Below are 14,238 nucleotides of genomic sequence, written 5' to 3' on the forward strand. Positions count from 1 at the left end.
TATTGTTAGACCCTAAACCCTTGTGTTGTAGTCCCCCAAACCTTTTGCCTTTCCTCTCATGTTTTTCTGAACTCTTTTTTATATAGGAGTCTGTGCACTTTACCACTGCTAACCAGTGACAATGTGCTTGTGCTCACTACATAAAACATGGTAAAATTGGCTTACACCCAATCAGCATATTTAATTCACTTTTCCCTAGTAACGTGGTGTACCATATACCCAGGGTTTGTAAATTAAATGCAACTAGCAGGCATGCAGCACTAGTTATGCAATCCACTTAAGTAGCCCCCTGCCATTGCAGCCCGTGTGCAGTTTTAAACTGCCAATTCGTCCTGGCAAAATAAATCCCTTGCCAGGGCAAAAAATCCCCTTTTAATACATACAAGTCACCCCTAAGGTAGTTCCTATACAGTCCATAGGGCAGCATATGGTGTATTAAAAAAGCTAGAAATGCACTTGTAAGTTTTACATGTCCTGGTAGTGAAAACCTCAGAAATGTGTGTGTTCACTACTGTGATGCCTACTTCTCCTATAAGATAACATTGGGTTACATTACTACATTTAATAAGGGATCACTTGTTTGGGAGCAGATAGAAATATCATGTTTCGTGTCTAAAGAATTACAATGTAAAATCCTCTTTAATAGTAATGTTGGATTTTAAGTCACAACTCTGAAAATGCTACTTTTAGAAAGTTTGAAAAACAGTAAGGGTTTGACTCAAAACTCAGCAAGGCTGAGCCAATAATAACTTGAAGAACAACACACCTGCCTATGCTGAGCAGTTTTTTAGAAACAATACTTTGATAATTGTACATGAACAATAAACATGAACAATGGCTTTTGAAATTGCAACGTTTCTTTTAATTTTTTGCAGACTATTTTGCTTTTTAGTCTTTTGCTTGTTTTTTGGCATGAGAATACAAAAAAATGTGTAAGAGGATACTATACATTTACATATACACAGGAAAAAACACACTTTGGTATGTACATAATTCACTCAAACTGGCATTCAACACATTCTTGGCCATCCAGACATACAAAAAACATTCATACAGGTCCCATCATCATAATACAGTTCGTAGTAATGCAAGAATAATAACAGTTGTAAATTTCAAACGAAAGTGAAACTTTTTTCAGTTTTTTCGAAGGAACAATAATCCATCACTTGAATGACACAACCATAACAACAATGATGATATGGGACTGGGTCAGGTCGACGCGTTTCGAACCCTATCCTTAACAGGTTCTCATCAGGACCACAGTGTTACTAAAAGGGGAAGAGGAAAGCAACAGTCACTAAACTGCACCTGGGAGGTCACCATCTCAACCGATGTACCCCTGCGCTCAGCCTACCTTAATACGTGGGTCAAAGCTCCTCAGAAAGTGTAGAAAGCCGATGTAATCCCATCATAGGGGAGCGAAGAGGTGCTGTGAGAAAAGAATACATGCATTCAGTCATGCCGGCTCACAGCGTACTGCCTGTGTCTACACTAGACCGGGGCTTAGGGGGACAGAGGAAGATAGCGTGTGCTCACCTTGCAGCGCGTGTGCGCTCGCCAATGCTTGTTGGGTGGCGCTCGGTCCGCAATTTCTGGATCCGGCGCCTCTGAGGATAAAAATGTGACGGTAAACGTTTTGAATCGGGCAGGCGGGGGAGAGCGACGTTAGCCGTATCACGATCGCGCCGAAGCGTTCCAGTGTCCGCTTACCTGAAAACCAAATTGAACTCTCTAAACAGTATTTCGAACGTCCTCGCTCCTCATGCAATCACTGCTTGCAGGTTACTGAAGCCGTGTCGTCAGATGACTGAAGGTGGAGGTTGCCTCCCAAAGCATGAAGGGAGTTGTAGTTTGAATGGAGGGAGTTGTAGTTCGGTTTCAATAAGGAGGATTCTGGGAGATGAAGTCCATTGCAACAAGCATTGGCGAGCGCACACGCGCTGCAAGGTGAGCACACGCTATCTTCCTCTGTCCCCCTAAGCCCCGGTCTAGTGTAGACACAGGCAGTACGCTGTGAGCCGGCATGACTGAATGCATGTATTCTTTTCTCACAGCACCTCTTCGCTCCCCTATGATGGGATTACATCGGCTTTCTACACTTTCTGAGGAGCTTTGACCCACGTATTAAGGTAGGCTGAGCGCAGGGGTACATCGGTTGAGATGGTGACCTCCCAGGTGCAGTTTAGTGACTGTTGCTTTCCTCTTCCCCTTTTAGTAACACTGTGGTCCTGATGAGAACCTGTTAAGGATAGGGTTCGAAACGCGTCGACCTGACCCAGTCCCATATCATCATTGTTGTTATGGTTGTGTCATTCAAGTGATGGATTATTGTTCCTTCGAAAAAACTGAAAAAAGTTTCACTTTCGTTTGAAATTTACAACTGTTATTATTCTTGCATTACTACGAACTGTATTATGATGATGGGACCTGTATGAATGTTTTTTGTATGTCTGGATGGCCAAGAATGTGTTGAATGCCAGTTTGAGTGAATTATGTACATACCAAAGTGTGTTTTTTCCTGTGTATATGTAAATGTATAGTATCCTCTTACACATTTTTTTGTATTCTCATGCCAAAAAACAAGCAAAAGACTAAAAAGCAAAATAGTCTGCAAAAAATTAAAAGAAACGTTGCAATTTCAAAAGCCATTGTTCATGTTTATTGTTCATGTACAATTATCAAAGTATTGTTTCTAAAAAACTGCTCAGCATAGGCAGGTGTGTTGTTCTTCAAACTTTTAGAAAGTTGGCATTTTCCTGCCCTAACGATCTGGTGACTGCAACCTGTTTCTGGGTCACATGACTTAGTATAGTTGGCAGCTGGACTTCGATTATTCCTCAATCAGCCACACTATAGAGGGATTAGCTATTCCTTCATGGGGGTGGAGGGTAGAGATGGGCACGGCCCCACTTCAAACTCAATAGGCTGTGGTCTGCTGTCGTTAAATGACTTTGTCATCCTTGCACTGTCATGCAGGCAGCTTGGAGTCAGGGCAGGCGAGTAAGGAAACTTCAAGCACTTGAAATGGAATTCTCTAGAACCTTCTCCTACTTCAAACAAAGCACCAGGTATAAAAATAGGACCCTCAGGCTCACTCTTCGGTACACTATCTGGACCCGAGCAGGGAATCTCAGAGTACTGCCTGCTGTGTACTCCCCTCAAACTGTTTTGTTGCACCTGGAAGGTATGCTTTGCTGGCAGGAGCCTGCCTTGAACACTCAGAGGCCTGCTCTGCTATTTGAGTCTTGTTTCTGCTGTTGAACCCCGGGACTAACAAAGTGACTACAAGTGCTAGTTGCTGGCCTCCTGATCAAAGCCTCAAGAACAGAAAATGCTCCAATCATCGTGATCTCACAACTGGATCCAGACTGAGTGGATCCTCACTCTTCCACCCCCCCCCCCCCCCCACCCCCCCACACCACCACCTCAGGTCTGGGTCATTGGTGGTGGTGCTAAAAGGGCACAGATAGCCAAAAGCCAAAACTTGTGACTTAGAACATTTTTGTCTAAAAACTGCTTTGAGAATCGAGAAAGACAGGCACCAACCTGCTCATCAATCTGCACATGGTTCGCCACCGGTCAGCCTGACTTCACAGCAGCTTTCGCTACGTTCTGGGCAGCAAATCCTGTTCAGCTGTCCTTCAGCAAAGGGGTATACGGCCTCCTGAAACGCTTGTTGGCTATAGCCTCCAGCTTCATCCAGCTGGAGATTTAACTTTTAAAAAGTGCTTACGTCTGAACTAAGAAATATTCATAGCGACTTCATCCAGCGACTCACCGAAGAAGACACTCCTACCTTAGACACCGGTCGCAGCCTTGCCCCGCTGAACTTTACAGCCTTCAACATTTCTTCCAATGGTGAGCACCGAATTGGCCCAATCCACTCTTGGCATCCAAGCTGGACATTGAGACAGTGGTTCTTCCATGTTGGGAGTCGGTAGAATGGTGCATCTTGGAATAGCCAAATGCCACACTTTCCAGGAAGTGGTCATCAGGAGGGAGGGAGGGAACCTAGTAGCCTATTGGCTACTGACCGAGTTCACCCTGAAGGCACTTTCTGAACATAAATAGGGCACCCCTGGCACATCTCCTGTGGCCTGGAATAACCCCTGTCCTGCTGCACTGTGGATATAGCACAGAGGCTGCATCTGCTTGGACATCACCGGCTGAACCTGGCAACTAACACAGGGGAGGAACTGTGCATGCTGCGTCCTGCTCCAGAAGAAGTCATCTCTACAGTCCAGTCAACGCAAAGAGACTCCAAGGGTCAGTTTGTTGACCTCCTGTTTATAGGGCCACAAAATCTGAGAAGCCTGCTGGGTCAAGTTGGTAGCCCAGAATCTTCAGACCACCGCCAACCACTGCCATACAGCACCAGAGACCAGGATCTAATGCTCTTAGTTGCACCGATGTTCATGGAGCTCTGGAGAGTCCTTAGTGAGCGGCTTGGTCACCCAGAAGCCAAGTTATCACCCAAGGAATGATTAATATTTGACATTGACCGCAATACCAGGCGAAAGGTAGCCCAGTGACAACTGGAATTCTATCTGCACAGAGAGGACTTTGAGGATGTCGACCCTGTGACTAGGACCGTCTCACCCCCTTTGTGTACTAAGGAGTAGACGCAGGAAGTCCCATGTCAACTTCATTGCATCTACAGCAGCCTTGAGGATCTTCAGCATCCTTTATCACTTGCATCAGGACAACCTCCATAACAAGCATTAGAAATGCAATAGGTCTCGCAGCATTAGAGTTAGTGCTTTTAGAATTGTTTATGGGTTTTTTTGTAAATCTTTAGCATGAGGTTGAGGGTGAGTGAGGGTGAGTGAGGGTGAGGGGTTGAGGGTGAGTGAGGGTGAGGCTGAGGTGTTGAGGGTGAGGGTGAGTGAGGGTGAGTGAGGGGTTGAGGGTGAGGGGTTGAGGGTGAGTGAGGGTGAGGGGTTGAGGGTGGGTGAGGGGTTGAGGGTGAGTGAGGTGAGGGGTTGAGGGTGGGTGAGGGTGAGTGAGGGTGAGGGTGAGTGAGGGTGAGTGAGGGTGGGTGAGTGAGTGTGAGTGAGGGTGAGTGGGGGTGAGTGTGGGTGAGTGTGGGTGAGGGTGAGGGGTTGAGGGTGAGTGAGGGTGAGGGGTTGAGGGTGAGTGAGGGTGAGTGAGGGTGAGGGGTTGAGGGTGAGTGAGGGTGAGTTAGGGTGAGGGGTTGCATTGTTGGCATTATCCTCCCCCATCCCTAGTAGATTAGGAGAGGCATAAAAAAGGCACTGTTTTCATAAACAGAGAAGCTGTTACTGGGCTGCTGGGAGGGGACAGAGGGAGCCCACAGGAGAAACCATGTCTGTCTGGCCTGTTCATATGAACAGGATGCAGAAAAAGTTGATATGTAGGAAAAGGGAGTGCATTCAATGAAATGCGACCACTAACATTTACCTCAAAAACTAAGACTTATTTCCGGCTGCATTTGACATAAAAATGAATGCAATGAAACGCGATCACTAACATTTAATTCAACGCCAAAGACTGATTCCTGCATTTGACATACATAAAGAATGAATTTTTAGCACACTGCGCATGCCATGAGCAGATGGGAGCGAAAAAAAGCAGAACTGCATGTTTTTTTTCTCTATTTCCGGACTCAGCTGCATCTGAAAGACAGGCTGTCAAAAAAGCATCATATTGTGCTGGAGAATCTGTAAGTAAAGCTGTCATTCATCCTTACTGGAGAAAATGGAGGCCAAATATACAGAGGGTGGGGGCGTCAGGAAAATGACATTGTACATGCAGCCTGATAACACAGAGTGACCCGGCCCAGCAGGCTGCACTGCCAGCAGCAGCCCTCTGCTTCGAGGCTCTGGCTGCCTTTCTCTCCTGCTTCCCCCCTGCCATCCACAGGACCTTACCTCGTCAGCATCTCCTTGACCACATACAAAGAATTTATGAGGGGGAGGGGGGCTTTGACTGACAACTCAACAATGTTTGGAAGGCGCAGCACACAGGAATGTGGTACACTTGTTCAAAGTACGGTGTATCACAGTGGTGTATTCGGTGCGCCCCCTAAACCACACAAATCAATGAGGAGCGACTAAACAGGAGTGGATGACGGGTCATTTTTTTCTCTCTCTTTGTCTTTAGACACATTTAACTGCTGAACCTCGGATTGCCCTGTTAAAGTCTTATGCTGGTTTTCCAAAAAGTGTTAATGTTAGCCTATCAGCAGAAACATGAAGGATTTTGCATTTGAAAGGCTGTCTTTGGCCTCTAACCCACTGGGCAGTTTAACCCGTAATCTCCTACAAGGAAAAACAGGCACAGATGCTTTCACATACACAGGCAAACGCACACAGATGCACACACAAGTCCAGGCACGCACACACACTGATGCACACACACAGATGTGCACACATACACAGGCACGCACACATAGGGTCGCACACATACACAGATGCGCGCACACACACACGCAGGCACGCACACAAACACACACACACACACAGATGCATTCACATACACAGGCAAACACACAGGCATGCACACATACACAGATTTGCGCACACTCCCAGGCACGCACACACCAAACACACACACATGCATTCATGTTTCCGTCTTGCGAGGCTGCGAGAAACAGTCAATTCCAAACTCAACAAGTAGAAACCCGTTGTGCACAATTTGCACCCCAGTTGGTATTTCGTCTTGGATGCAATTTTTTTTTGCAGCAAATCGGGATGTTGTGCGCCTAAGATGGAATGGAGAAGGGGTTCGTCTCTGCGTCTAAAATGCAGCGGGCAACCATGCGCCTGAGTGAGATAGAGTAACCCGTTCTGTGTCCGGGATGTCGAAAGGAACACTGCGAGAGAGCGCGTTTAAGTGTCATGATTTACATGTAACAGTTTAACAGGACACATCTTTAATCTATACCATTGTAAAAGACTATTTTAATAAAATAGAGGATGAGGCGGGTCATTTTTTTCTCTCTCTTTGTCTTTAGACACATTTAACTGCTGAACCTCGGATTGCCCTGTTAAAGTCTTATGCTGGTTTTCCAAAAAGTGTTAATGTTAGCCTATCAGCAGAAACATGAAGGATTTTGCATTTGAAAGGCTGTCTTTGGCCTCTAACCCACTGGGCAGTTTAACCCGTAATCTCCTACAAGGAAAAACAGGCACAGATGCTTTCACATACACAGGCAAACGCACACAGATGCACACACAAGTCCAGGCACGCACACACACTGATGCACACACACAGATGTGCACACATACACAGGCACGCACACATAGGGTCGCACACATACACAGATGCGCGCACACACACGCAGGCACGCACACAAACACACACACACACACCCACAGATGCATTCACATACACAGGCAAACACACAGGCATGCACACATACACAGATTTGCGCACACTCCCAGGCACGCACACACCAAACACACACACATGCATTCATGTTTCCGTCTTGCGAGGCTGCGAGAAACAGTCAATTCCAAACTCAACAAGTAGAAACCCGTTGTGCACAATTTGCACCCCAGTTGGTATTTCGTCTTGGATGCAATTTTTTTTTGCAGCAAATCGGGATGTTGTGCGCCTAAGATGGAATGGAGAAGGGGTTCGTCTCTGCGTCTAAAATGCAGCGGGCAACCATGCGCCTGAGTGAGATAGAGTAACCCGTTCTGTGTCCGGGATGTCGAAAGGAACACTGCGAGAGAGCGCGTTTAAGTGTCATGATTTACATGTAACAGTTTAACAGGACACATCTTTAATCTATACCATTGTAAAAGACTATTTTAATAAAATAGAGAATGAGGCACAGACGGTGTATTTACCCAACTCAATATAACTGATTTTATAAATGAAAGAATGAATGTCCTTCGGAAATGCGAACGTCTGTCTATCCAAACTACAGATTACTTACAGGTAACTGCAGCTGAGCGCCGCGCTCAGGTCCCGATTGGGACCTGGGAGTTTCCTGTTTAGGGACTGCTGTCTAAACATTGGAGGGAGAGGTTAATCGGAGGTGACGAAGAGTCGCGAGGGCGGGGAGAGAGGATGCTAAAAACAATCATGTCAGCACCGACTGAAAAGGTTTCGACAATGGAGCGACTGAAAGCACACATCGCCTCTCCGTGTCGGGGCCATTGTGCAGCGGTGATACACGACCGCGTTGTGATCCAGCGGCCATGACAGCGAACCTTCGGGAACAGAGCGTGGCAAATCATTGTGAACTCAGAACTCATAATGAGGAACCTTCCAGGCCTCGGATTATTAATTTGCTGACAACAGCCATTGTCAAGAAATTGAGACTTTACACGAGGACAAAGAGCCTGCGTGCAGAATTTGGAGAATTCAGGGGCGAACACCACAACGATAAAACTCTGCGCCAAAAAACACATGAAGAATACCTGTCACGGCTGTTGGGAAAGGCACAACAAAAACACAAACAGAGAGAACGCGGTTCACCCTACACCAATGAGGCAGTCTCTGAGATACTGCTGCAAAGGAGAAATGTGCAAACCTCATTGGGATGTATGGGAGTTATAAGAAAACGAGACGGCGGGGAGGGGGCGGAGCGGGTCAAATCAACAAACAAGCCGGAGGGAAGAGAGGGGAGGGGGGAGGAGAAATGCGACACGGCGGGAAGGGGAGGGGGCGGAACAGGGGAGGGGGCGGAACGGGGGAGGGGGCGGAGAGGGGACATGCACGCGCCCGTGACTTTTAAGGTCAATGCGCATGCGCATAAGCTTAATGCGCATGCGCATTGACCTTAAAAGTCACGGGCACTGCAAGGAATCGCCACGATTCCTTGCAGTTAGATAAAGAGTGGATGAGCCCCTATAGTCTCGCTTGCTCGATGCGCATGCGCATCGACAGGCGAGACCTAAAAAACCAGTGCAACGGAAAAAAGTGCCGCAAATTGATTGAAGATTACGTCACCTGCTGAGGTGACTGTTTCGGAGAACCTTGCTGGTCCCCTGACTGGCTCCCTACTGGAGTCAGTCACCTAAAGTGACTAAGTGACCGCATTACAACTTGCCCAACTTTTCGGTGAAAAAGTTTGTAAATGTCAAATTTGTAAAATTTGCCAGTGGTTGTTCACGGCTCAGTGAAATTAAATGATTTACTACACCTTGTAAATTCTACATCTCTGGAACCCTTTGTTGGCTCTTTTTGTTGTGGTGTCTAAAAATACATAAAAGTACATTCTATTTTTTATAAATTTGTATTGGTTTTGCTTGCAGACACCTGCAACACCAAGCTTACAGGTGAGGGATTGCAAGATAAAAATGGACGGTCACCTAGGGATGGGGCGGTGGCGTTGTGCAATCTGGCAGTTGACCCAGAGCAGGGTTTGGCTCATGCCCCCAAAAAGGTGTCCCTAAGGTCCTCATGAAATGGTAAAAGGGGCTCATTAGTTGTCTGCTGCTAGTGAAGAACTTCCGTAGATATATTGGTCTTGATCTTCAAGGTGGGGAGCTGGAGGTCAGGAATTTCAGCCGCCCTATGTCCAACCATGGCTTAGGTTGCAATCTCCTCAGTGGCAAGGTCAGGTGTGAGAGTGGTCTGGCCTCAGGCGAGGTATCAAGGCCACTACCTTCTGAAGTTGCCACTGCGTTGGACAATCTCATCACCTGCAATGTAATTGTTATCCCAATCAGTACTGAAAAGAAAATATAGTGTGTGCTGTTGTCGCTGTGGAGGTGATTAAGCAAAGGAAATGGAGCCTCAGCGGCAGCCAGGCACTACTTCGATCAATATTTTACCTGTGTCGATTCGACATCAGAAAGGACAAATAAGGCCTAGTCTTCTAGCGTCAACATTGATGCACCGGTAAACCGGCGTGGACCTTGGAGTCCGTAGTGAAGTCGACAGTGGAGCCAGAGGCAGCCTTGGTATGAGTTTGGATGGTCGAGCTGGCTCCAAGGTCCCATAGGTGTGTTAGAGGGAGTCAGCAATGATCCAAAGAGTCGGGCATGGCCTCGCGGAACGTTTCGATCTGCTTAGGATTGGCAGACAGCCCCAGAAACTGTGCTGGAACAAGTTGCAGCATCAGCTCCAAAGTCGAAAGACTTCAGGAGCAAAATTATGGTGTGTGGTGCAGGCCCTATGCCTTCTTAGGAGAGTATGCGTGGCAGGAAGGGGAGTAATCTTGCTTAGATTTCTTGTGTTTTTTCATCAACTTATCAGAAGATTTGGACCGAGAGAAAGACTACGAGTCTAATTCTGGATCTCTAACGGGACCAGGTCTGAACTTTAGACTTGGACCGGTATTGTTGTGGAGTCTTCCAATGTTTGGCGATGTGGAGTTTCACATCATGGTCTAGTATGGCCTTCGGGTTCAGTGACATGCAGTCACTGCAGGTCTTAGAGTAATAGCTCAAACTGAGGCAAATTTAGTGAGGATGTGTCACAGACATTTGTTTGTACACTATAAAGCAATTTTTGGCTTGAGGTAAGGGTCTCGTAGAGATGAGAGGTAGCTCTGGATCCTCGTCTGGTGACACAAAGAAAGGAACGGACATCTACACTCAGGAGTGGTGCCTATATTGACTCTGCACGTCATTTCAGGAGCAGAATGGCAGCTGTGCAAAGCCGCACAATGCCACCTACCAGCGAGCAGAGGTACTGCTGAAATGTTTCTGGTTCCAGCCTGACAAATATTCAAAAGAAAGGTGAGGAATCTGCAGTTAGAAGTCTCGATCAGAATAGGTGGTTTTGAGCCTACTTCGGGAGCGAAGGGTTGTCTGCCAATTCTATTTAAGTCAGCCTACAACTCATGAGGACAACAGTATGGGATTCAATATTTTACATTAAATACATTCTTGCAATTGTTAAACTACGTGCATGCAATCTTCCTCTCACACAACCTGCTCCAAATCACAACTAAAACACACTAGGAGCAATGAAGGACATGTTAAATCTTCCAAATAAAAAACTGAGAATTAACAATTAAAATGTTCTGCTTACATGTTAAGATGTATTATCAAGTGACCAAGATACATAAACAACAATAACAAAAATAAACTGCTGTAGATTATGGAACTGTAGTGCCTTTCAAAAGCTGGAACAACCTGTAACGCTTCACCTTGCACTGCTCACAGAAGATTAGCTAGTTCAACTACTACTACTAACAAAAACCAGACCAGTTGACCACCCGCATCTCAACGAATCCAAGAGGACTCACCAACCACTGCTTAATGAATTCATGGATGGTTCGGTTTTCGCTGCTCAAACCCCCTTAGCTCTTTCACCACCCACTGCTCAAGGAACGCGGCCCAGTGCGCTTCCTAATTCTCACAGAACCGGAACAAGTGCGTGCCACAGTGTATTGAATCTGAGAATGCTTTCCTTACACTAGTCACGGATGCCGAAACCGTTCTCTCAAACTCCAAATAAGCGACCCTTGCCCTCACAGCTTCTTAAATCCAAGTCCAGCTACTTCCTGGTTCAGACCTTGACACTGAAGCCTCCAAGACCGCTATCAAGTCGGCAAAACAGAAGTACTTTTACCGGATTACAAAGACAACTTTTTCACTGCTTATGATCCTTTCCACTAATTTGACAAAGAAATTGGTCATGCCACACGGCATCCCTTACCTGCAGAAAACATGTTCGCATCCACCCAGACACACAGGCTCCTCCAGCATGCCATCACTAGTGGAAAAAGAAAAAGCACACATTAGGAAGGGTGTTGTGCAAAGCCTTCACTCCTACACAGATGCAGACACTATGGCTCTTTATTGAAGTAAACACATTACCAGCATATGCTTGAGGAGACGGAAGGATGCATCATCACAAATGGGCCGATCCCAATTAACAGTGAAAAAGCATGAACGCTTACCAATATGTCTGTTTGCCCCCCATTCTTCTTCCAATGCTGGACCACAGAGGGTCCCACTAAGTTAGCACCACAGAGATCGGAGAATCGAAGTAGAGCCTGGAAGTGTGATTAGTTGGAGACAATCTCATATGTCTCCTTGGTTTACAAGGTTGGGGACAGACAGTTTGGTTTCAAAGACTTTGCAACAACAATGCTTGGTATGCTGGGGATAGAGCCCACTGTGGGACAGAGCTCACTGTGGGACAGAGCTCACTGTGGGAAAGAGCTCACTGTGGGACAGAGCTCGACGTCAGACGGAGCTCACTGTGGGACAGAGCTCACTGTGGGACAGAGCTCACCGTCAGACAGAGCTCACTGTCAGACAGAGTTCGCTGTCAGACAGAGCTCATTGTAGAATGTGTCCGTTTCTTTACCATGTGTTAGTTAAGAGTTAAGTATGTCAGCGAGCAATATCTGTAATGAAAACCATCAATGTCACCATCAAAGTCTTCCCATCCCAACAATTGGGAAATCAGCAATTCTTTCATTTATAAAATGTCCTAGTCTAAGGCTGCGCAACCTAACGGTCCGCCCGTGGGGCACTGAAAGGCATGGTTTGGTTGAACAAACACACTTGGTTAGCCCAGATTTCTTGGCGCCAACATGATACTAATCCTTCTACGAGAGACTTAAGAGGCATATACATACGCCTCTATGTAAGCAGGCCCGGAATAATGAGGGTGCTGTAGGTGATGGCACACAGTATTTTAGGGGTTTTAACAAGTTGACCTATTGTTCTGAGTAAGTTTTGCATCAGAAACCCCATATCAGTTGTGGCGCAGATTCAATGTTGTGGATAGTGAAGATCACCATCCTTGCACTTTGGCCTCTAGCCAGACTGATTATGGCACTTTGAATGACTCCTCACTGACCAACACAGATGATATAAATATATCTTTCAGCAATGACACGTCACCTGTGACTCGTGGCAGCGACATATTTTGTTATCAGGAAGTAGATAATATGAATATTCTGGCCAGCGCAGAAACATTTCTATATTGTCAAATCAATACAACATTCATCATGTCAACAAGGACAAGGGCCTAACAGGCATCGTTGAGCTTGTGGCTTAAAAAGGTTGATCACCAAACAAATGAAGGATGTCAAGGATGGCTCCTTCCATGTGGCAGATTGCAGGTATAGCATAGGACCAAAACGGACCTGGGCTGTGGTTTCATTACAGACAGTCTCTTGCACAGACTGTCTTTAAAGTTTGGTAATTAAGGGAGCACAGGGTCCTGAAGCACTTGTTCAGATTTAAGCCAGGGTATAGCCACAGCAGCACACTCTGCAGAGGGTATAACCTTCAATCAACCAGGGTATTTTGAAGCGCGCTACTCACCCACAAGGGTCTCGTGGGGGGAATGAGGGGGGGTTGGTTGGAGCAGCTCCGGTCAGTCGAAGAGCTAGATCTTCAGGGTCTCCCTGCGGATGTGCAGGGTTGGGGCGTGTCTGATGTTGATTCGGAGCTCGTTCCAGGTCTTGGCTGTGATGTAGGAAAAGGTTCTTCCAACTGCTCTTATTCTGCAGATGTGCGAGGGTTCAGCGAGGGCGGCAGATTAGCTGCTCCTCTTGGGTATGTGGAAGGAGATTCTATCGTTGAGATATTGGGGTCCGGTGTTGTGGAGGCACTTGTAGGCGTGGGTGAGTATCTTCTCAATGAGGAGCCCGTGGAGGGCATGCAGGTGTTGGGTGATGTGTTGGTGCTGAGGGATGCTGAGGCTGCAGTGTTCTGTATTTCTGTATCGTCTGGAGTTTGCGGAGCAGAGAATGGTTGATCCCGGTGTAGAGGGTGTTTCCGTAGTCCAATCTGCTAGTTATGCATGCATGGGTGACGGTCTACCTTGATTCAGGGCCGGGGGGGGGGGGGGGGGGGGGGGGGGGGTTGAGTCCGTGCTGTCTGACGATGGCAGCGAGTGGGCCTTGTAGATGTTGAAGAGCGTGGGGCTGAGCGACGATCCTTGGGGTACTCCTTAGTTGATTTCCGTGGGTTTGGAGAGGAAGGGAGGCAGTCCGATTCTTTGCGTTCTTTGGGTAGGATTAGGGCCACGGTGTGTCCTTGGTCGAGGAGGGTGCGGATGTCGTCTGTGGTGGAGAGTAGAGCGGTCTCGGTGCTGTGGTTGCTGCGGAATCCGGATTGGGAGGAGTCAAAGATGGAATTCTCTTTGATTATTTTTTTTGGATGGACGTTGGCGGTTTTCTCTGTGAATTTGGCTGCGAAGAGGAGGAGGGAGATGGGTCGGTAGTTCTTGAGGTCCGTGAGATCTGCTGATGGCTTCTTGAGTAGGGGTCTGACTTCTGCGCATTACCAGTCGTCGGGAAAAATGCTGGTTTTGAAGGTGGCGTTGATGGTGCGTTGAAGTTCCGGG

At 47.0% G+C, this 14,238-nt stretch overlaps 1 protein-coding gene across 1 annotated transcript in view; it reads right to left on the bottom strand.

Moving 5' to 3' along the window:
- The window catches only part of LOC147730763 (BRCA1-associated RING domain protein 1-like), a 543,323-nt gene that overhangs the window by 468,478 nt on the left and 60,607 nt on the right, over positions 1–14,238 (bottom strand). Inside the window, exon 2 of the mRNA XM_086955577.1 lies at positions 11,587–11,643. Within this exon, the coding sequence (XP_086811703.1) occupies positions 11,587–11,643 (57 nt within the window). The remainder of the gene's footprint in view (positions 1–11,586; positions 11,644–14,238) is intronic.

Source organism: Lissotriton vulgaris, chromosome 2_1, assembly GCF_964263255.1.
Source record: "Lissotriton vulgaris chromosome 2_1, aLisVul1.2, whole genome shotgun sequence".
In the NCBI taxonomy this organism is placed as follows: Eukaryota; Metazoa; Chordata; class Amphibia; order Caudata; family Salamandridae; genus Lissotriton; species Lissotriton vulgaris.